Here is a 25237-nt window from a genome sequence, read left to right as displayed (position 1 = left end):
ATAAAACTCAATTAAGAAATTATTTTTAAAACTCATAACCAAACATATAACTAGAAACTTCATACTACTTTCGCAACTCTGCACTCAAATCGTAACCAAATACATTAAAAAAAATTAAAATATTTAAAAATATTTTTATAAAATAGAGTTTGAATTTATTTTTATAAAATATTTTAAAATTTAAAAAATTAAAATCGTAATATTTTGAAATTAAAATATTTAAAAATATTCAAAAAATTTAAAAATTAAAAAAATGTAACATATTTAAATATTAAAATATTTAAAATCTTAACAAAATTAAAATATTTTTAAAATATTAAAATATTTAAAAAATTAAAATATTGATTTGAATTGAGTTTTGAAAAGAGTTTTGAATTATGTGTTTGGTTATGAGTTTTGAATAGTAATGATTATGTTTTGAATTGAGTTTTGAGAAATGAATGTACAATTATGATTTGAAAGCTCCAAACAGACAACACACTTAAATCAATGAGTAGAATTATATTTTGAGAGGCTTACCAAACGGAGCCTAAAGCTCGTTTGGTTTTAGATTTTTAGCTAAAAAAATGCGAAAGACAAATTTGGTTACATAAGTCAATAAGATAAAATGTCACATTCAAATTATAATCATTATATTTTTTTCTCACAAAAGTAAAAAACAAATCAAATGAGACTAAAAAAGTTAGGTTAAAAAAATTCTAACACAAAAAAATTAACTAAAAAAACAAATGCGAAACGAAGACTAAAAATGATTATTTAACTTTTTAAACAAAAATTACAAAAATTAAAATGTTTAAGAATGAATTTTTAACTACTTTTTGTATGAATTAATTTTTTTTAACCTTTTTGATAACATTTTAATTAAAGAGTCTTAGACGCAACATTCAATTTTATTAAAAAAAATTTAAAAGTCTAGACAATAGTTTATTATGTAATGGTGTCTTGTAAAGATGATAAAAAATTAACTTTTTAACTTTTTAAAGTTATTTTACTGTTTTATATGACAGGTGATGCCGCCTGTGGTGGCACACTACAGTTAGGTTGGCGTACAATCTAAGGCTGTTGGCGTGGAGTTCGGAAACATTAAATAATTTCATATTCCCGCTTAAAATTTTGAAGTTTGAATTTTAAAGTGGTTCCTCTTAATGTTTGATTCTCTCTTTCTCACATTTCATCTCTTCATTTTTGACGACTGTGGGTGTATTTAGTTTATGTTTGTAGAGTAGTTTTTGAAATAAAAAGTACGAAAACTTATTTGGTTTGCCTTTTTTCAGAAATGACTTTGAAAAATTATTTTGGGGAGAGTTTTAAAAAAAGTGATTGATTTGATGTGTATAAGAGAGAAATTTTGAAAAATAAGTAACCAAACAAAATTTTGAGATTTTTTTTAGAAAAATTTGTTTGATTTGATTATTCTTTAAAATTTATTTGTAGAGAATTTTTTTCAAAAATTTTTTTGAAAAACAAACCAAACAACGCCTGTGTTTCTTCTTTCTCTCTTTCTCACAGGTCATCTCTCCATTTTTATCAACACTGTGGTTAGAGAAAAAACAACGATTACCAGCAACATCATTGCTACCATTTGACAAATACTATGTAAGGTTGCCCCCGCTAGCATAACGGCTCACTGAGCTCCATCTATTCTTTACGAGTCTCCTGCCATTCACCAGTTATTACAACCAATTTGATCATCGATGTCCACCAACAATTTTGTTGTACCCGCAATTCCTGAAGTCATTCTCATATTGTTTGCTTCAATTTTACTTGAATTCGGTAACAAATATATGGTTGTTTCTTTCATTTATATCGTGTATTGCACATGTCCACCATCTGTTTGTAAAAATGCTTATGAGAGGAAAGGAACAATAAAATCTTTTTGTACGCAATTCTTATTTGTATGATGACTATTTCTTTGATTTTGGCAAGCAACTGGGCATTTGATGGTATTTTCCAGTTGATGATTTGGTCACCGGTGCTAATCATGCATTGCTCAAACTTGGTTTCAAATATTACCTAGTCAAAAAGATTTGGAGCTGAGCTGATATTGTTTTGGAGTCAAAACACATAGCAATTGCTTTGCTGGAAAGAAGAATATTGTTTCCCCAAGTTGATTTTGATTAATGGATTTGCTGAAGATCACCATTGAGAAGGGGTTTGATAAAGAATGTAGTTGGATTATGTGGTGCCTTGTCATGCAACTTCCATACTTCAGCTCAGGGAAGAAAACATGAATATCTTTTGTTCTGACAGTAATTAACTTTTTATTTGTGAACTACTTTGAGATGTTTCAAACAAAATTTAAGCCCCTAAGAAATCATGAATAGTAGAAGCAAATAAAACCGGTTCTCACCAAACATTTTCTAGCAAATTAAGAAAAAGAAATTATCAATAAAATTAATTGGAAGGAAGAAGAAATATTAAAAAGCTAGCATCTTTTGTTGGTAATTAACATTAAAACATACAACATCAGCCACATCAACCCCTTTTAGTGATTAAACTTCCCATCAAACTTTCAATCTTCTACATTTAAACATCCCTTTCTTCAAGTCCTGTACACTTGATTTTGGATATAGATCTACTTTGATTTTGTATATCAAAGGTAATACATTTTCTCCTTTTCATATCTTATCTACTTGCTATTTTTTCTTTATAACTAACTAATTCCTTATTTTGATGCAGATCTCTCTCTCTCTCTCTCTCTCTCTCTCTCTCTATCTGTGTGTGTTACTATTATTATATCAATGGCAACAACAAGAAGAAGAATGCCTCAGCAAGGCGCGCAAACATATTTGTTTGGACAGATCAATGTCTCATTTCTCAGCATTACAACACACTTCTACTACTTGTCGCAACAACAGAGTACTTCCTCCTCCTTTGCTTCCTGTCACCCGGTTTTGGCTGTTATTATTCCAGCGCTCCTCAGCTTTTTGCAAATCAAGTATCAAGGGAAGAACGGCATATCCCCATTCGACACATACCCCAAATCTTTGGGTGTTTCCATTGCTAGTTTGCTTCTCTATGGTATTTCTTACTATGCCAAACTGAAATCTTCTTCTTATGAAGATCACCATAGCTCGCAAACTTATGCTCGCTATGGGATAGTGGTGTTTGGTTGGCTTCTTTTAGTGTCTCTGGCTTCAATTCTTTTGCCAGACTCAGTTGGGCCTCTTCTCTACTTTCTCTATATATTGTTCTTGGCAGGTGAGTTTTTGTACCACCAACTTCAGATGATGTGGAATTGGCTCCATTAGATAATCATGGGCAAAGTTCCAATAATGCCTCCAAGTCGGCTCACTACGGCTCATGCCTTTTCTAAGTCTAGAGGAAACAACCTACAAAGGAATATCTTATCAGTATAATAAGCAATCAATAGACCCTTTTTTGTGTGTGTGTGTGTGTGTTTTTTTTTTTTTTTTTCTGAACATGATATACCCTTTTTGTTTGGGTCAAATAATCGTCAATGATAAAGTTATATCAGGAATGTTTTCTTTGTTTTTTTCCTCTTGTTTTTTTGTCCTTGTAATATTTCCATATTTATATAGCAATAAGAAACAAAAAAGGTTTTGGTTCTTAATTCCGCCAATTCTGTTTGGTACTGATGAGGTACAACACCATTTAAAAGCCATCAATTTACAAACAAAAAAGCACAAGAACCAGTTGCTTGGTCCAAAAATTCAGCAAGTGATCCTTACCACATGTTAGTTCCTTGTTAACGTGGCTAGCCTACTGATACTATGTTGAAATGGCACATTGCAGTTGGTTTGGAGTACCACCTAAGGTTGTTGACGTGGAGTTCCGGGATCATTGAATAATTTCCCGTATACGGGGTTAAAACCTAAACCAAACCCCCTCTCTCTCCTTCTGTTTTTCTGTGTATTCTCTTTCTCTCAATTTTCACTCTCATTTGATCTAAACCCTAGCCATCGATGTCGCTTCTAATGTTGCTCTCACCCACGGCCCCTCTCACACACACACACACACACACACACACACACACACACACACACACACACACACACACACACACACACACTCAGTGGAGTCGGATTGAGTTTTCCAGCCTCAATGATAATGTTGCAAGCATTTAAAAGCTAGCAAAACTCTAGGCGGCGGCAGTGACAGCGACGATGAGTCCGGCGATTGCAGCGCCGATGTGATTGTCAACCTTGAAGACCGTTCTCTCTCTCTTTCTCTCTTCTCCTACCACTCACCGCCGCTACTAGTACTCTGCGATGACGATGGAGGCCAGAGGAACCATATCGCACATCTGTTGTTGGTTTTGAGTGGCGGAGTCCTTATCATTGTTGGCGAGAATGTCGTGATGGTTGTGGAGGTGCATTACCTTGGCATTGTTGAAGAGATTTGTGTTCTCATTCAGGCTTGAACAGATCAGAGGCCAATCTCTTCACCGCGATGCAGATTTGCAAACTATCTGTCATATTTCAATGGTTTTTTTATTTTTTTTCTTCTCAAATCAATGAACTATCTATAAATACATACATATATATATATATATATATATTTGAATGTTTTGGTCTAGTACGTAATCTTCTTTTTTGGACTTAGTATGAGTACTACTTATCACTCATATAAGAGTGGGATTTGATTTTGAGTTCATATTGTTACAAGACGCCTCTGCAATCACATTGAAGAAAACAGATCAAATATATCATCATCAACATCTTCAGTTTTTTGTGTTGTTCTATTTTCTACATTTTTTTTTTATATATATTTTCTTAGATTGATATGTGTTTGTTCTTGTTCTTATTCTTTGGGAGAGGATTAGCATTTCAACAGATAATACTCTTTGTTGTTGTGGTTGTTAATGATGATGATTGCAATAGATAAAAAAATTGACACAAATATATTATTTTCAACAGGTGAGAGTATTTATTATTATTGTTGAAAGATAGGTTCAAGACTTGAATAGATAAAATTTAAACAAATTTGAATAGATAAGAAAATAAACAAATAGGTTTTGGTTTGGCTTGGTATTACGACATATATGGGTTGGTTTGGGTATTTATTTTGACAGATAGGATTTGGTTTGCTTGGTATTTCAACAAGTAGAAAAAAAAATTGAACAGATAATAAAATTTGGACATATATTTGAACAGATAATAAAATTTGGCCATATATTTGAACAGATAAGGAGGAAAAATTTAGCAAATAGTCAAAAAATTTGAACAGATGGATATAAATTTGAATAGATAGAAATAATTTGAACAGATAGATATAAATTTGAATAGATAACTAACGAAAAGTCAACATATAAATTAATGGGTAAAATTGAAAATAAAATACTTCCAAAATTAACAAAAGGACTTTTTACCAAATTATTTCGCAAATAGTGGACCTCTCACCAATAAAAAAATATCTATTAGACTTAATACCTTATACCATTCTTAATTTGAACTTTTCAACAATTTACTCTTAATTAAAATAGTCATTTGGCAAATCACCATTGAAATTGAAAAAAATATGATGAATATCATGATCTCGAGTAAATATTTGATATAACAATGATATGATCTGGCAATATTACATTTAATAAGCAATTTCAATTTATGATAGGGATCATAATAGCTCCATTTGGTGTAACTGTTAAAACAAATTATAAATTATACCTTAACAGATTATAGAATATTATTTTAATCAGAAACTGTTAATCTGTTTGGTGTAATTGTTGGATTATAGATTTAAGTTGCTAAGTAATGTTTGTTAAATAAGCTATGAAGTAACTTTTTCAATTAACTTTTATTTTTCATTATTCAATACTTGTTTATATTTTTCATAAAAAATAATAATAATAATCTATAGTCCATTTGGGTCTTTTTCTATTTTAAAAAAAATAAAAAATAAGAGTATAATTGTAAATTAGTATATCCACAGCAGAAGCTGATAATCAGAAAAAAGAGGTAAGCAGCTTTTCAGAATTAATTTTTTTGAGTTAAATAAATTGTTAGAATCAGAAATTATTTGAAATAAATTTAATTAAAAATCTAAAATAATTTTTCAAAAACTAAAAGTTATTAGTTGACTTAAAAAAATCTAAACAAACACCGCAACGTTGTTGGACTATTAGGAGATAAGACTTTACACCCATTTGTAATTTGTTATCAATCGGTTAACACTACTATGACCCTGTTTGGTAGGGTTTATTTCCAACTTATTTCAGCTTTTAGCTTAATTTAAACTATTTTGATATGTTTGGTTCAGCTTAACAATACAGCTTATAGCTTTTTGTAAGTCAAAAATCAGCTTATGTTCACAGCTATAAGCTATAAGCTTTTAGACTGTAAGTTACAATCACTTTTCCACAGCTCTACCAGACGGGACCTATATGGGATAGATTACACTCAACTTATTCTCCCTTATGTCAAGACAACAATAACAGTCAGTCACTCTTTAACCATGCACCACTAGAGTCCATTCATGTCCAAAATAAAATAAAGGATAAATTATAAATACACTCTTAAAGTTTGATCAAAATATGAATTGTCCTTTATAGTTTTGAAAATTACATCTTACTCCTTGAGATTTTTGATTTCATAACAAATGATCCCTTTTATTAATAAATTATCAAGTCAATTAACAGTTTTTAATGATGTTAAAAATATGTTTCAATTAATAATTTAGGTAATTTTATTATTGTATAGGAGAACAATTATGAATTTCATTTTTTTAGTTAATTCTATTGAATAAATTTTTTTAATAAGGGGGTATTTGTAATTTTTCAAACCACAGGAGACAATCTGTATTTTAAGCAAATCTCAAAGGGTGCATTTGTAATTTATCCTAAAATAAAATAGAGAAGCAATGAATCAAATAAATTTATTAAAAAATTATATTTTGACTTTCAATGATAAATTTATCACTATAAAAATATTTTTTAAAAAATATATAAATTCAACCACTTGCAGTTTTTACATCATATTTCGATACAGACTAACACAAATAAATTAAAAATTAATATAAAACTCATGAACAAAAAGTTGAAATGTCTCAACCATTTATCACTTTGATAAATTTATAAATATTATTACTAATATCAAATGATCATGTTACGAAAAAAAAAAAAAGAATTATAGAAAGTTCCAAAAAAAATTCATTATCAAAATGAGAAGTAAATATATAAAAGGAAAAATATTCAAAACTTATGAGTAAATAAGCCCAATTGATAAAACATAATTATCCCTAAAAGAAATATCATGTTGAGCAAAATAATAAAATAAAGTTGTGATTGCCAATTGCCAATTTCCAATTTCTTAGGGATGTGTAACACTTGAGTTCTTATATTACCCTTAATTTTCAATTTTCTTTTTAAAAAAAATCTAACCAGTGTGTTTAGTTTTGGTTTTTTAAAAATTGAGTTTTTATTTTTTGTATTTTTTATTTTTTGTGAATATTTTTAAAATTTAATTTTTTTTTTACTTTTTTAAATGCACATTACTTAGTTGTATCTAAATAGCAAAATATTTGTGAAAAATATTTTAAAATTTTAATAAACACATAAAAATATGAAAAATATACTAAATTTTCTTTTTTCTTTTTCTTTTTTTGTATTTTTGTGGTATTTAGTGAATTTTTTACAGATTTTTTTCACAAATAATATACATTTTAAGTGTATTTATATTAAGTGTGTCTAAAAATTAAAATAAAAAAAAATGATTAAAATATTAAAAAAATTCATTGAAAACAAAAAAAATATGAAAAATAAAAAAATATAATTTTCTAAAAAGTGTTTTCTATAAATCAAAACCAAACAAGCTGAACAATATTTCATTTTTTTTTGTTTCTTTTGGGTTGTTATGGTAAGATTGCTCTTTTGTATTTAGACATTGTCTTGTTTATCATTTTCAATTAAAATTTCACTTTGCGCAATCTGTTAAAAAAAAAAAAAAAAGTGTTGCTTCAACACTGTAGATTAAAAATAAAAATAAAAATAAATAAATAAAAGTATGGTGTTATACAATAATTATTGGAGGACACTTTGCAATGGAACAAAAAATTCACAGCCAAGAAAATTTGCTTTATTAGGTCAACATTTGGTACAGTGGCTTGCGGCTTGGCCATCTCGATTTTGAGTTACATCATTTTTCACATTTTTTATACATATATTTTTTTTAAAAAATCAAAAAAAAAAATAAAAAATTAACTTTTAACCATCTTCTAAAAAAGGCCCTTTCATGTATTGTTTTTGTTTACCTATATAAATAAACCCACTTCGAGAATGTAATACATAAAAAGAAAGGGAAATTTTGTTTAAGGTCCCTGGTATTAAAATTTTATAAGATAAATGACACACAATATTTTCATAAACGGTTTGAGTCCTCAATATTTTTTCAGAAAAAATTTGATTCAAAGAAATTTCAAAACTCTGAGAAATTCCAGACAAATTTCTTTGTATTTTGATATTTTTTTGATTTGAAATTTCTTTAATTTGTTCAATTTCTTTGATTTTCTCTATATTTTGAAATTTTCAATATTTTTTGAAATTTCTCTATGTTTAAATTTCTTTGGTTTGCTCATAATTTTCTCTGTATTTTGACAAATTTTCTCTTAATTTCTCTGATTTTCTTTGTGTTTTGAAATTTTCTTTGTGTTTTGAAATTTTCTCAGTGTTTTGAAATTTCTCTAGGTTGGAATTTCCCTAATTTTCTTACAATTTTCTATGTGTTTTGATCAATTTTCTCTGGTTTATCTACAATTTTCTTTGTGTTTTGATCAAACCAGAAAAAATTATGTTTTGAACCAATTAACCTAGAAAGAAATTCCCATGATCATAATATATATAATAAACAAATTGACAAAAGCATACAATATATTTACAGTCAGTTTATACAAAAGCACATAATCACAAGGAAATTCATCCCAAACGCTAGCAATTGCTCTTTACAGTCAATTTATACCAAACCAGAGAAATTTCCATGACCAATTTCCTCTTATTCTTCTTAATAAACTCCTCTGCAACCTTCTTCTGGCTCTGCAAATTTTGATCTAGAGAAATTTCGATCCACAGAAATTTCAAAACACAAAGAAATTTCAAACAAAATTCTCTGTGTTTTGAAATTTCTTTGGTTTGCTCAATTTCTCTAATTTTCTCTGTTTTCAAATTCTCTCCGCCTTGAAATTTCTCTTATTTGATAGCAGGTTGGTACGTTCTATATTTTTCTTAAAAGGGTACTCTAGTGTTAAGTTCATAAATAGAGTTAGAAGATATCCAAACAATTGAAGGTTGTGATCAACAGATTTACATACTTCAAGTAAACTAATTAAACCATCAAGGTTGCTATTAACATAAGAGTTAGGGTTTTCCATTGCATACTTCACACCAGCCTGATCAACCAAATGCATTACATGAGTAAAAGCAACTACCTCAAAAAGCTTCTTCAAAAGAGCTATGTTATTGATATCTCTTTCAACAATGAACACACCAGTGAATTTAAGAAGAGCTTGTTGAGCTAATTTCAAAGAAGAGTCGTAGTAATTGTTGAAGTTGTTAAGTCCGAGGATGCTGTCACCACGGCATTTCAGGTAGGGCTGAGCAAGAAATCCGTAAAATTCGTAATCCGATCCAATCCAGTCCAATCCGATAGGTTTGGATTGGTTTTTTGAATCCGTGGTTCGGTTTCGGATTGAAGAATTAAAAATCCTTAGTCCATGGATTGGTTCCAGATTGAACCCCACGGTTCCGGATTGGAACCGATCCGAACCGTATACAAATAGTCTATATTTTTATTATACATCCTCGCCCATAGTATCTTCTCTTATTCTATATAAAATCTAAACTCAAACCTAAATCTCGTATAATATCTTCTTTTATTGCTTTTATTTTTTAGTTTTTAGTTTTAATTTGTAATGGTCTAAATACTTATGGTGAAACCAGTTTTTTTATGATTGTTTAAATTCTAGAACATTATGTCGCTATTATAGAAAAACATGTTGCTATTGTAGAACTAATATAGCGCTATGTTTTTATTTTTATAAAATTAAAGTGTTATATATATATATATCTTTGTTATTTAATTATGTGAATCCGTGGTCCTAAACCGATCCAATCCGTGTTGAAATGGATTGGTTTGGATTGGTTCCAAGATTTAAACGGATCGGATTGGTTTCGATTTTTTAGGAACCGTAGATAACGGATTGGTCCTGATTTTATCCAAATCCGGTCCAATTCGAACCATGCTCACCCCTAATTTCAGGGCGACGAAAACATGATTTTCGACGAAATTGGCGGCGCTGGTGAACATTATGGTGATTACTGAGTACACTGACGCAAACACCTTGCAAATTTTCATCGAAGTCACCATTGATAAAGTTCAAAGGAGAGAGAGAGAGAGAGAAAGAAAATGAGATTGTGTGTGTGATATATGGGTGTGGATACAGACTCATAAATAGGTGAGGAACCTTAGGCTATAAAAAAAAAAATATTGTGGACCTCTCTCATTAGTAAAAGTCGGAGAGGGATGTTAAATTAAATATCCCAAAAAGAAATACGTAGAATAGTAAGATTATTATATATATATATATATATATATATATATATATTAGCAGAGTTTTTATTCTATTCTATTAGTTTATCTCTTTTTGAATCTTCCATTTTCTATGATACATTTATTTGCTCTTTAATTTTATAAGGACAAATCACCCAGAAGTCTTTTTTGAAAAATATATATTCTATTTAATTTCAAAACTTTTAAGATAGACCCAAAAATCCTATACCCATTTGTCTTTTTCTCTCTTCCATACACCTCATTTCTTCTCTTTGTCTCTCTTTCTCTAATATCTATGGCAACGACCACAATCACGACCACGACCACACCTTTTTTTTCTCTGATATCGATAAATATCTTTTTTTTTTATTACCCGATGATGAAATTCAGAATGTGTTTCTCATAGAATCCTCAGTAAGAGATAGAGAATTTGAGCTTTCTTCACAACTTTAAGCCTATTTTGGTAAAGTATTTGAGCCTCATTGGACACCCGGAGCAAAGTTGGACCAAACCGGAGCAAAACCGAGCTAAGTGAGCAAAGCCAAGCTTTTTCTCCTCTAGGTTTTGTGTTAGTTCAGGTGGACACTTCCCAAACTCATTTTTTGACCCATTCATGCGTTAAATGCATGTATACTCATCCTGCTTGATCCATTGAAGCTAATGCTCCACTTTTGTTTTCCATTAGCTCCATTATCGCTCCATTATCTTTCCTAAATACCCCATTAATCTTTCACTTTGTCTTCCACAATTTCTCCACTTACATGGCCTATATGAATACATCAAATTGTTGAGAGGAAATAAATGATGGATTGATGAGAGAAGTTAGAGATAAAGGAAAAGTGGACTGGAGAGAAGCTTTACTACCCATTTTTTAAAATGTTTGAGTCCCTTGATAAAAAAATTTCAATTTGATCTATAATGATGTGCCATGTTAAATGTCAATTTTTAATTTGTTACGCATTCAATTATGTAGGGTCCAACACCCTTGTTATATCATTATAGGTTAATTTGAGTCTCGAGCACTTCTGATGTTATTTTGAGAAAATTACAATGATCTCTTTTAAGATTTAGAAAAAATAAAAATAACTCCACAATATTAACATAATTAGATTGATTTCCCATTTAGTAAGGTTAAAATGGTTAAAATCAATACTAAAGATTTAAGAACACAAGGATAAATAAGGATGATAACATCATTTTTTTTTCTTCTCATTCATATGACTAACTAATTATTAACAAAAATAGAATTAAATGTTATGTAAATTAAAATTTTAAAAAAATTAATATAATTATGCTAAAATTATAAAATTCATTATATATTTTTTAAATCTGAAGAGAGATCAATGTAATTTATTTTTATTTTTTATTTTTAATAAAGGGGAGAATGCAAAAGTTTTACTCGGCCACATTTGGTAAGTTTGAATTTTAGTTTAAAAGTTAAAAAAAGTTACCAAAAAATAAAAAATTTACTACTTATGAAATGTATTTTCATAATTCAAAAATCATTAAAAAATTGCTTAAAACTAAAAAGAATCCATTCGCTAACTTTCAGGAGTTTCTTTCTTATGTATTTTTTTCCAGATAAATACTAGGTGATAATAGGAGAGGATTTAGGCTTATTGCTCAAAATTGTCAGTTTTTTTTTTTTTATCATGAAAACGATGACGTTTCTTTTCTTATACAAATCAAACGCCGTCATGTCAATTCCATTTCGGACATCAATAACAAAACCGAAAAAAAAAAAGAAGCAAAATCCCAATTTTTCCGTGGAGACACACCGAATCAGACAAAACAAAACCCTAGCTAGGAGTCCTTTTCTGTCTCTCTCTCTCTGACATCCACACCACACGACCATGGCTTCACGGAGGCTATTATCTTCTCTCCTCCGATCCTCCCTTCACCGCTCTCCCTCCAAACCTACCTTCAGACCATGCCCCTCCCACCACCGCCCTTCTCCAAAGGCCTTCCTCCTCAACCGCGCCCTCGACTACGCCACCACCTCCGCCGCCCCTCCCTCCAATTCTCCACCGCCCAAGACCACCGCCGCCCCCTCCGGAAAGATCTTGGACGAGTTCACCGGCGCTGGCGCCGTCGGCAGCGTCTGTCAGGTCATTGGCGCCGTCGTGGACGTGAGGTTCGAGGAGGGCCTGCCGCCGATACTGACGGCTTTGGAGGTCCTCGACAACTCGATTCGGTTGGTTTTGGAGGTGGCGCAGCACTTGGGAGGGAAGATGGTGAGGACTATTGCTATGGATGGGACTGAAGGGCTTGTGCGAGGTCAGAGAGTTCTTAACACTGGTTCTCCAATCACTGTGAGTGTTACCACTGTTCTTTGATCTTTTTGTGAAGCTTATTGTTGTTTTTGATTTGTTGAAGATTTTGCTGGTGTCATAGAGTTCATTTTTAGGGATTCGTGAGTTTTGATGGATTTCGGTATGGTGATGGAGAGATGTAGATTACATTTATTTTGGTTCATTTGGTCATGAAATATGGTTCTGGTTATTGATTGGATTTATTACATGTTTTCTTTTTAGATAAATCTGATTGTATGTACTGTTCATAAGTAAATATATGTTCGGGTAAATTGGAGCATCTCCAATGTTGCATCAATTTTTTTGATCAAATTTGAGTGAAAGCTTCCCTTGATATCAAATGCTTCATTAGAACACCGGTCGACCGGGCGGATGTCTGGCCGGTCAGCCGGCCAGTGTAAATTTTTTTTTTGCCTTGAGGCTGGTTAGTGTAATTTTTTCACAAATTTTTTCCTTGAGATAGTTATTCGGCAGACATCCAGCAACGGTAATGAGCAGTGATTTGTTGAAAGACACATTTGTCCTTAATTTGATGAAAGAAAAGTGAAATTCTTAATTTGATACCTATTTGATACAACCGTTGGAGTAAGAAAAGAACTCATTTTTCATCAAATTTAAATTTGATGAAAGGTTTGAGTTATTATTGGAGACGGTCTTACACTGCTAGTTTTTGTATTTTGGCATTTGTGTCATTTTTGGTCCTTTTAATTTCTATTGACCCGATTTTGAAATGAAATTTTGACTTTGTATCTAATTGGTCCGATTGATTCTAATTGTTAGATTTTTTGTTAATGGCAAATGCTCACATGAATAGGATGCGTCATGCATATAGGAGTAAAATTATAAATATGATCAATTCAGTGACTTAATCTCAGTCGACTTAGTGGACATTTTTCATTAAAAACCTTAATGGCATTATCAATTAGACCAAATTGACGAAAAAACTAAAATTAAGACTTAAAATTGAGTCAATTGAAATTGTAAGGATTACAACGACACAAGTGGCAAAATGTATTATCAATCCTATAAAAAATTGTCACTTTCAATGTATATAACTAAACTATTATTCATTCTATTGATCACCCATTTGATTCCGTAATTGATTCTTCACAGTATTCATAACTAAAAATAAATTATTTCTTCAGGATTGTTTAAAAATAAAGAAACTAAAACCCCTTCAAAAATTTATAATTTTAACACAAATCACCCTAAATTAAAGTTCTTAATTTCAGCACATCAAACTTCTTAATTTTAACACAAATGACTACAAATCAAATCTCTAATTTTAGTAACATAAATAATATATAAACAAAAAATTCATACAAAATTTTGATATAGAATGATGTGGTTCAAAGTGGACCTTTCGCTTTAAAATAAAAATACACTTATGAAAAAGAAAAAACTAAAAATGAAAAAGTGAGGGGGCACGTGACCCCCCTAAGCCCTTCTTACATCAGCCCCTGGTGGTAGTGGCAGTGGCAGTGGAGGGTTGTGGCAGTAGTAGTGGAGGGTTGCGGCAATAGAGAGTGGTGGCAATGGAGCGAGGGAGACGAGAAAGGGAGAGAAGAGAGGCTAGTTTGGTACGCAAGGCATTTTTGTAATTTGATAGTAAAATTAGATTTGATATTAATGTGTACAACAAACCCAAGGGCAAAAAAGGTAATTTCATAATTATCATTAACTCTATTTATTTGATTGTTGCTGGTTGTTACTGGAGGGGGAGGCTGTTGTAATTTTGTCACACTAACGCTGTGTTTGGTTGGGGGATTTGAGAAGAGATTTGGAGAAGGAAAGAAAAAATATAGGTGAAATGTGAATAAAATATACCTACATTTCATCACATTTCATTTAGTTTTACACACATTTTCCCTTTGTTTTTTTTTCCAAATCCCTTCTCAAATCTCTCAACCAAACACAATGTAAGAGGGCTTTTGGTAATTGACAAAAACCTTAAGGTAGGTCATTGTAACTTGTCCTTTTTCTTTCCATGGGTTCTGTAGTATACACTCGTATCATTTTTGGTGCATGTTGTTGTGTTTTCTATATTTTTCATTGTCCTTTTCTTTATTCAAATGATAATGTTAATTTCTCTTTTAATCATGGTAGGTACCTGTGGGCAGGGCCACCCTTGGTCGTATCATGAATGTTATTGGAGAGCCTATCGATGAGAGAGGCGAAATCAGTAAGCAATCCAACTGCCTTTTTATGAATTAGATATGATGGGTTACCATTCCCTATTATGTGGTCTCAACTTATTAACCTGGAATTGCTTGTCATTTTTATTCATTATTGCTACAGAAACCGATCACTTTTTGCCTATTCATCGAGAAGCTCCTGCCTTTGTTGATCAAGCAACTGAACAAGAGATCCTTGTCACTGGAATCAAGGTGATCTATCTATTTAAAAGTTTTCATGCTGGTGGTTTCCCTCTTTCCTTTGTTTCATAAAGTATATTACATACTTTGTTGAAATTATTTTCAAATTTCCTTTTGTTTATGTATATCTTCTCTGCCTCCGGCTCTCAAGCCTATATAATTCTGACCACCTGATTTTATGCCAATACACATATATTCATCGACAGGTGGTTGATCTCCTTGCACCATACCAAAGAGGTGGAAAAATTGGACTGTTTGGTGGTGCTGGTGTAGGAAAAACAGTGCTTATTATGGAACTTATTAACAATGTCGCGAAAGCCCATGGTTAGTAAAACTAATATTCATGACAAGGCGTTGATCTTTTTAATGTTCTCTAATTGATGGTTAATTATTACCCTTGATCAGGTGGTTTCTCTGTGTTTGCTGGTGTTGGTGAGCGTACTCGAGAGGGTAATGATTTGTACAGGGAAATGATGGAGAGTGGTGTTATTAAGCTTGGTGAAAAGCAGGTTAATGCAGTGTATATGTTTCTTTCCTTTAGGTAGCTCCATAATGTTTCATACTCATGTTTTGGTTGGCTTTTTTCATTCTATGCCCCTTGTTTTGTATTCATTATATCAGAGTGAAAGCAAATGCGCTCTTGTTTATGGACAAATGAATGAGCCCCCTGGTGCCCGTGCTCGTGTTGGGCTTACTGGTTTGACTGTGGCAGAACACTTCCGAGATGCTGAAGGGCAGGATGTGCTGCTCTTCATCGACAACATTTTCCGGTTTACCCAGGTCGGTATGCTCTTAATGGAGTAGCTTGATGATTTTTTATTCATTTTGCCCAGAAATTTCCCCTTCTTGCCTTTATCGTTATCTTCTCATTTTCTTTCTCTTCACCGTACAGGCTAATTCAGAGGTTTCTGCTTTGCTTGGTCGTATCCCATCTGCTGTCGGCTATCAACCAACTTTGGCTACGGATCTTGGAGGACTTCAAGAGCGTATCACCACTACCAAGAAAGGTTCCATTACATCGGTCCAAGCTATTTATGTGCCTGCTGATGACTTGACGGATCCTGCTCCTGCAACCACCTTTGCTCATTTGGATGCCACAACTGTGTTATCGCGACAGGTATGTTTTTTTTTTCCCCCCGTCCATGTGGTTATCAGAATCCCGATCCAGATTGTAGGATCTCGTGATTTTATGATCTTAGTTGGGTCAAACGATCTGGAATGAACTAGGATCTTAAATTTTGTTGAAACTTCAAGTGACTATGATCTTAATCATAAAATCGTGTAGAATCGTACTACGATCCCAATCCTACCATTTTTTATTTTTTTTTATTTCGTATATATGTATGTATATGTATATATTTATATAAAATCTTTGACTACAAACTCCCTCCCCAATCGTCTTCTCTAATTTATGTTAGTATAGAAGATGCATTACGTTAAAATTTCATTTTTCTTTAATGGTTTTTAAGTTATTTAACATACATTATTATTATTGATCATTTTTCCATTTTATTTTTCATTGATAGTAGAACCTTACGATTCTCAATTCCGATTTTACAATCTGATCCATGAGTTCCTGATGCCACATAGGATCCCGATTTTAATAACTCTTCCTGTTCATCTTGCCACAATGTGATTGAAATAGTCAAATCTGTGTCAACCTTGAACAATTGATTTTTGTTGTTGAGCAGATCTCTGAGCTTGGTATCTATCCTGCTGTCGATCCTCTTGATTCTACATCTCGTATGCTCTCCCCTCATATCTTGGGAGAGGAACACTACAATACTGCTCGTGGAGTACAGAAAGTTCTTCAAAACTACAAGAACCTTCAAGATATCATTGCCATTTTGGGAATGGATGAGCTCAGCGAAGATGACAAGTTGACTGTTGCTCGTGCTCGTAAAATTCAGAAGTTCTTGAGTCAGCCCTTCCATGTTGCAGAAGTGTTCACTGGTGCCCCTGGCAAGTATGTGGATTTGAAGGAGAGCATTGCAAGCTTTCAGGTAAAATTATTATCTGTTGTCCATGCAATTGGTTGTTCATTATCTTGCCCTAATTCTTCTTCTCCCATTTTATTGGTCAAGAACTTGTTTTAGCTTTGCCACGTTGACCAATAACTCTTATTAAACGTGGTGCAAAGTGCAAAAACATGAAATTTGATGAGGAGGTTAATAGTTTCTTTCTATGGTTGAGCCAACTCTCAAGTCTGTACATCATATATTTTTCATAATTCCTTTTCTATTACAATTGTTAACAATTTGAACTTCTCTGTGCTCCTTTTTTTTGCTGTGGGATTTGTTCTAGAATTGAATCCCATTCTTTACGCTTCGTTTGTTTTGGCAGAAACATTTTTTTGTGTTTTTCGGCGTTTAGTACGACAGAAAATGAAAGTTAAAAGGAAAACTTTTTTTGTGATCCACAAATTAGATATAATATATTAAAATATATTATACCTAAACCAAACCAAATTAAAATTCTTTTAACAAACCAATTGGGTCTCAAACTTTAATAAGGAGGTATACCTAACAATTCTCTCCCTACCGACTTAGGTGGAAAGATCAACCATACCCGCCAAAGTTCGACACTTCAAATGTTTGTCCCTCGACAAAGTCTTAGTCAACATATCCGAAATATTATCATCCGTGTGAACCTTTTCAAGTTGTAACAATTTCGAATCTAACACATCACGAATCCAATTGTATCTCACATCAATGTGTTTCGATCTCGAATGAAAAGTAGAATTTTTACTTAAATGAATAGTACTTGACTATCACAATAAAGCACATACCTTTCTTGCTTCAAACTCAATTTTTGCAAAAATTTCTTCAACCATAACTCTTCTTTGCAAGTTTCCGTAATGGCAATAAATTCAGCTTCGGTAGTTGAGAGAACAACACATTTTTGTAATTTAGATTGCCATGCCACAGTTCCCCCTGCAAAAGTCATCAAATACCTCGAAATAGATTTCCTAGAATCAACATCACCGGCCATGTCAGAATCTGTGAACCCATCAAGCATCGGCTTATCATCTCCAAAACACAAACACACATTCGAAGTCCCTCGAAAATACCTTAGAATCCATTTTACCGCTGCCCAATGTTTTTTACCCGGATTAGAAAGAAATCGACTCACCACACCAACGGCATGAGTAATATCCGGTCTTATAAAAACCATGGCGTACATCAAAGAACCAACTGTTGAAGCATAAGGAACTTTCAACATCTCCTTTGTCTTTCTCATTTGTAGGATATTGATTCGAACTAAGTTTGAAGTGACCCACAAGTGGACAACCAACCGGCTTTGCTTTATTCTTGTTGAACCTCTCAAGAACTTTCTTAATGTAGCTTTCTCGAGACAACCAAATCAGCCCCTTTTTGCGATTACGAACAATTTTCATACCAAGAATTTGCTTTGCCGGTCCCAAATCTTTCATAGCAAAAGACTTGCGCAACTCCAATTTCAACCTGTTTATCATGGTAGAATCTTGACCCACAATTAACATGTCATCAACATAAAGCAAAAGAATAATAAATTTACTATTCGGAAAATTTTTCACAAACACACAATGGTCCGAAGTGGTTTTAGAAAAATCATTATTCATCATGAAAGAATCAAATTTTTTTGTACCATTGCCACTGGGCTTGCTTGAGGCCATACAAATTTTTCTTTAATTTGCAAACAAATTTCTCTTTCCCTTTTTCCACAAAACATTCCGGTTGCTCTATGTAAATTTCTTCTTCAAGGTCACTATGAAGAAATGCGGTCTTCACATCAAGTTGCTCAACTTCAAGGTTCATACTTGCAACCATGTCAAGTACAACCCGAATAGAAGACATCTTCACAATCGGCGAGAAAATCTCATCAAAGTCAATACCTTTCTTTTGCCCAAAGCCTTTCACAACAACACGTGCTTTGTATCTCAGATTCTTGCTATCATTCTTCAATTTGAAGACCCATTTATTTTTCAAAATTTTCCTCCCCTTAGGCAACTTCACTAAATCATAAGTGTGATTTTCAAGTAAAGAATTTATCTCCTCTTCCATTGCCTTTTTCCAATCATCTTTCTTTGTATGCTCAATTGCTTCTTGGTAACTCTCAAGCTCCCCTTGATTGGAAAACAACACAAATTCATTGGGAGGATACTTTCTTGAAGGTTGTCGGTCCCTTGTAGATTTCCTCAACTCAAGTTGTGGTGGCGGTTCTTGAGTTGGATGCTCTTCATCAATTTCTGGCTCAACTTCGTTAGGATTAGCATCATTATCTACATCTTCAATAGGTGGCTGCACATCTCCTCCATTTTCATCATCAACTGAAGATGAAGGAGATGGATCTATGTCAATGAGATCACTAATTTTTGGCTCCGGTTGATCACCTTTGCCAAAGTCTTCAATTGTTTGGTCTTCAAAAAACACAACATCACGGCTTCGAATAACTTTCTTGTCAACCGGATCCCACAATCTATAACCAAACTCATCACGACCATAGCCAAGGAAAATGCATTGTCTTGACTTGCTATTAAGCTTGGACCTCTCATCTTTTGGAATGTGAACAAAAGTTCGGCAACCAAACACTCTCAAGTGCTCATAAGACACATCTTTGCCTGTCCAAACTCTTTCAGGAACATCACCATTCAAAGGATAGGAAGGAGACAAATTGATCACGTCAACCGCTGTTCTCATTGCCTCACCCCAAAAGGATCTTGGCAATTTAGCTTGTGAAAGCAAACACCTTGTTCTTTCCACAATGGTGTGGTTCATCCTCTTGGCAATGCCATTTTGTTGAGGAGTCTTCTTAATTGTCTTTTGGTGCTGAATACCTTGACTGCGACAATACTCATCAAATGGCCCAATGTATTCACCACCATTATCTGATCGGATGCGCTTCAATTTCTGTCCTGTTTCTCTTTCAACCATGGCCTGAAAATGTTAAAATACTTCTAGAACTTGATCCTTAGTTTTTAGTAGAAAAGCCCAAACTTTTCTTAAATAATCATCAATGAAAGTAACAAAATAAAGTGCACCACTATGTGTTCTAACTTTTAAAGGACCACAAACATCCGAATGAATCAACTCTAAAACATTTTCTTTTCTAGAAGCAAAATTTTTATGAAAAAAAACTCTATGTTGTTTACCCGCCAAACAATGAACACAAGTTTTGAGATGTGTACCTTTCAAACCGGGTAAAAGCTCTTTCTTGAACAAAATTTGTAGCCCCTTTTCACTCATATGGCCAAGCCGCTTGTGTTATAATTCGGTAGAAGTATCATCTTCAAGTGCATTGACAACACCTTTACAAATTTTTCCTTGCATCGAATAAAGTGTACGAGTCTTCTTGCACTTAGCCACCACCAAAGAACTTTTTGTGAGCTTCCATATTCCATCACCAAATTTGTTGTTGAAGCCTTCATCATCTAGCTTCCTAGTAGAGATCAAATTGAGGCGAATGTCGGGAATATGCCTCACATCTTTAAGCAACAACTTGCAGCCCAAATTTGTTTCCAAGTAAACATCACTTATGCCAATAATGTTGGACAAACCTTCATTATCCATTCGAACAGAACCATAATCTCCTTTGGTGTAGGTAGTGAAGAAATCAATCCGGGAAGTCACATGAAAAGAAGCACCAGAATCAATCACCCAATTGCTCTCTTAGCCCACAAAATTGATACAATCATCTTCACAAACGACCATGAGATCATCGGTAGTAACTACTGTCGTGTCTTCTTGCTTCTTATCCACACTTTTGTCACGCCTTTTCTCCTTGTTCTTGAGCTTTCGGCATTCTCGCTTCATGTGCCCTTTCTCATGGCAATAACAGCACTCAATGTCTTTCTTTGAAAAAGAACCATCTTTTGATTTGTCACTGCTTTGATCACGACCATGAGGAGTCTTACTCCTCCCCCTTGTTTTGCTTCGGCCTCTCATAACGAATGCTTCCGAATGAGAGAAACATGCTGATTTTCTTCTAGTTTCTTCATTCAACAAGCTACTAGTGACTTGGTCCATTGTGACAACTCCATCGGGCGCCGAATTACTAACTGTTACAACCAAAGTCTCCAAACTTTCAGGTAAAGAACTAAGTAGCATCAAAGCCTACAACTCATCATCAAAAATAATTTTCATAAAAGCAAGTTGGTTAACAATACTCTTTATTTCATTCAGATGTTCCGGAATAGGGCTGTCCTCTTTATATTTTAAATTAACCAACTTACGAAACAGAAAAGCTTTATTTGTGGCTGGTTTCCTATCATAAAGGCTTTCTAATTTTTTCCATAAATCATGTGTTGAAGTTTCAGTAGCAACATGATGAAACACACTGTCATCAATCCATTGACGGATAACACCAACAACTTTTCGATTAAGCCTCTTCCACTCATCATCTTTCATACCTTCGGGTTTGCCACTATCACCCTCAATAAGCCCATACAAATCTTTAAAAAATAATAGGTTCTTCATTTTAGTTTTCCAAGTTACCCAATTACTTCCATTGAAGTTAGACATACGATCCACATTCCCCTACATTGATTTACATAAATAAATAAACCCAATTAAATCGTAAACTCTGATACCAGTTGTTAGGAAAAATTGATTGATTTACTTGTGGGAATCATCGATTTTCCCTAACACAACTCAACGGAAAACAAAGTTTATTTGGACAGTAAATGTTTTTTTATTTTTGAAAGGTGGAAAATGTTTTTCGGATTAAAGTCTTACTAATGCCATCGCACAACCACCCTACTAGCGCCATTGCTGCCACCGCCACCACTGATACAATCACAGGCACATTAGCTCCAAAGTTGCAACAAAACATAGGAAAATGTCTTCTATGGAAAAAATTGTGGAAAAGTTTTTTGTACAAAATATTTTCCATTGGAAATTGTTTTTTGCCAAAACAAATGGAGCAATGTTGTAAATATCATTTTTTGTGTGCTTAAAAAATATTAAGGCAGCAAAATATTTCTTCCTACTTTATGATACGGTAGACGTTATGTAGCAACTCAACTTTTGCATGTTGCTTAAGATTCTTCCAACCAAAAATGTAATCATACTTCTTGGTGTACTACTGACAGCCAATTTGTCCTGTTTTTTTGTCACTACTTTTCATGACAATTGCATCATACATTGGCTTAATCAAGTGTTCATGCAAATTAGACAAGTAGTTGTATGCTTGTCTTTATTATGCTTTTAGAGGTGAAAAGATATATAGCTCATCTTTGCTGTTGTTGTTCATGATGTTGATGCATTGGTTCCTTAATGGTTTTCTTGATTTCAACAGGGCGTATTGGATGGAAAATACGATGATCTTTCTGAACATTCGTTTTACATGGTCGGAGGTATTGAAGAGGTCATTGCTAAGGCTGAGAAGATTGCCAGGGAATCTGGTTCACAAAGTTCTACTCATTGATTTTCTTTTGTACCCTTTCTCCATAATTGCAAAAATCAATAATTTAGATCATGTTGGCTGTGCAAGCATCGGAAGTTTTTGGAGATGATATGTGTTGGGATTTTCTGTTTCTGTTTTTTGAGGTGGATTGTCGGGGAGGGGAGGGCCCACCCTGTGCATATAATGAAAGGGGTGGGCTTGTAAATTTTGAGGATGTTCTTTGTTTTCAAAACCATATTTCCAAATAGCACTTAAATTTGACTTGTATATTTCACTTGTGTCTTGGCATGGATATTTTTGGTTCGGCCAGCTGTTGACATGGCTTGTTTAGGTTACTCAGACATTTGGGCTTGTCTTTTTTTTTTTTTTTTCCCCCCCAACTTTGATAGATCTGGAAATGTTAAACACTGCACCATTTGTGTTTCTTTGCTTGAATCTTGTAATTGCTGGAGACTTGAGAGTGATCTATTTGGTGGAATTTATTATTAGTTCAAAGTTAATAATAAAAAAGCAGAAGGTAAAAGTATTTTAGCTTACTTTTTGCCTAATATTGATTAATATGGCTTTTTTTGGCACAAAGTTAAATTTGTTTTTTGGACTTTTTTTGTTTTGTTTATAATATATAATAAAATTTAGAAAATCATCTTTTACCAACTCATAATTAAAAAATATTACTAAAGATAAAAATAAATTTAAAAATAAGGTAATTTTAAGAATACTTCTATTTTTACATAATAATTTTTCTCAGAGCACACATTTTCGAAAGAATATTTTAATTAATCATTCATTAGTCGAAACGAAAAGGTTGAATGATGAGAGTAAGGATCTTCGGCCACACATTCCTGCGGCCCTCTCAGCAGCATTACAAAATGATGTCGTTTTGTATATTATTTTGTATATTATCTTTTTTATTTTTTTCTTCTTTTGTTTCTTATTCAACTTTCCCCTTTCTTTTTTTGAACCCTAGATACAGAGGCGACAAATCTGGACGAAGAAGGAAAAGAGGCAACGATCTGGACGAGAGTTTGAGCCGACGAACGGAGAGGCGACGGAAGCGAGGCGAGGCGACGAACGGAGAGGCGACGGAGACGAGGCAAGGCGAGGTGAGGCGAGGCGATGGTGAGGCGATTGGAGTGGCGAGAGACGAACAGACAGAGTTAGCGAGAGACGAAGGGAGGGTGACGAGGTTCGTTTCTCTCCCTTTGGTATGCTTGTCTAATGTATGAAAACTGATTTGTAAACAGATGAAGTGAATTAGATATTTTTGGGTGATGTATGAAAATTCCAGATGTAAACAGATGAAGTGAACTTGTATGCTTGTCTGATGTATGAAAATACAATTTGAGTATGCTTCTCTGATGTAAATTTGTGTGAAGACCAGCCACATTCTGAATTTGTGTACAAGAATGATTCTGAATTTGTGTAGAAGAATGATTCTGAATTTGTGATAAGTGTAAAATCTGAATTTGTGATTCTGAATGTACAAAAATGATTCTGAATTTGTGAGAATAGAATGCCCATATGCCATTTGAGAATAAATCTGGGTGTAAAATCTTTGTGATGAGTTAATTGACTTCAAATGAGTGTAAAATCTGGGTGTATGCTGGATTCCCTTTGTGATGAGTTAATTACCTTTGAGAATAGAATGCCCATATGTTTGTCATGAGTTAGAATGCCCTACTGAGTGAAAATCTTTGTCATGAGTTAGAATCCCTTTATGATGAGTTAATCACAAAGAATGAAAATCTTTGTGATGAATTACTTGAGAACAGAATTTGTAAACAGATGTAAACAGGTGAAGTGAACTTGTATGCTTGTCTGATGTATGAAAATACAATTTGAGTATGCTTGTCTGATGTTGATGAAAACTGATGGGTAGTAACTTCAAGTGTGCTGGATTTGAAAACTGATGAAAACTGATGGGTAGTGAACTTGTATGCTTGTCTGATGTATGAACTTGTTACCTACATCTCTTAACTTCAAGTGTGGTTAGATCTATGTTGCATTTGAAATTGACTTTTGTGTTTACATGTAATTAGGATTGACATGTCAATGAGTTCAAACAATGATGCTGGATTTTTTCAAAATAAAAGATGCAAATGTGGGAAAAAAGCAGGAGTGTACATATCAGAATCAGAGAAAAATCCAGGGAAGTTGTATTTTAAGTGTGCAAATAAGGCTTGTGACTACTTTGCGTGGGGAGTGCCTCCTACTGGGAATGGGTCAAATATCCAAAAGAGCGGGTATGATTTTGCAAAAAACAATGAAGTTGTGAATATCTTGGAACGACTTGAGGCAAACCAACGAGAACGACTTAAAGCTATCAAATTCATGATGTTGACAACCATAGTGATGGTTGGTTTTACCATGCTAGTGGTGCTGCTGAAGTGAACTTGTATTTCTACTGAATGTAAACCACTACTTGTAGAACTTGTATTTAGTTTTGAAACTTTTATATGTGCATGCAAAATCCAAACAATGTTTAATTAATGAAGTGACTATGCTATGTCAATTGTGTTGATTAATGAAATTGAGTGTTATGTATATGATGTATGAAGATTGATACTATGAAAAGAAAGTGAATATGATGTTATGTAAGTACAAAGTGAATATGATGTTGCATGATGGATGATCAATCCTTTACACAGGGTACTGTACTGCAATTCTT

At 33.1% G+C, this 25237-nt stretch overlaps 1 protein-coding gene and 1 long non-coding RNA gene across 2 annotated transcripts; both read left to right on the top strand.

The window, feature by feature from the left end:
• Window positions 1–12206: 12206 nt before the first annotated feature.
• Window positions 12207–23127, top strand: LOC145801349 (ATP synthase subunit beta, mitochondrial-like). The gene is made up of 9 exons (XM_082892483.1): window positions 12207–12811; window positions 14918–14993; window positions 15110–15198; window positions 15393–15510; window positions 15592–15695; window positions 15808–15966; window positions 16079–16303; window positions 16878–17189; window positions 22462–23127. The coding sequence occupies exons 1-9, from the start codon at window positions 12353–12355 to the stop codon at window positions 22588–22590; spliced, it is 1671 nt and encodes a 556-aa protein (XP_082748609.1). The 5' UTR covers window positions 12207–12352; the 3' UTR covers window positions 22591–23127.
• Window positions 23128–23152: 25 nt separating this feature from the next.
• LOC145801350 (uncharacterized) lies at window positions 23153–25081 on the top strand. The gene is made up of 2 exons (XR_014342693.1): window positions 23153–23755; window positions 24609–25081. It is a non-coding gene; the product is annotated as an uncharacterized LOC145801350 (long non-coding RNA).
• The last annotated feature ends 156 nt before the right edge of the window (window positions 25082–25237 follow it).

The sequence above is a fragment of the Camellia sinensis genome, chromosome 10, assembly GCF_055761805.1.
Source record: "Camellia sinensis isolate YWXY chromosome 10, ASM5576180v1, whole genome shotgun sequence".
NCBI lineage: Eukaryota > Viridiplantae > Streptophyta > Magnoliopsida > Ericales > Theaceae > Camellia > Camellia sinensis.
Note: the sequence above shows the minus strand (reverse complement) of the source record. Positions and strands in the feature narration are given on the sequence as shown.

Excerpts from the sequence above, each read along its gene's own strand:
- LOC145801349 (XM_082892483.1), top strand. The coding sequence starts at position 12,353 with ATGGCTTCACGGAGGCTATTATCTTCTCTCCTCCGATCCTCCCTTCAC. Across the intron at positions 15,696-15,807 it reads TTAAGCTTGGTGAAAAGCAG|AGTGAAAGCAAATGCGCTCT; the intron begins GTTAATGCAGTG and ends TCATTATATCAG. Across the intron at positions 16,304-16,877 it reads CAACTGTGTTATCGCGACAG|ATCTCTGAGCTTGGTATCTA; the intron begins GTATGTTTTTTT and ends GTTGTTGAGCAG.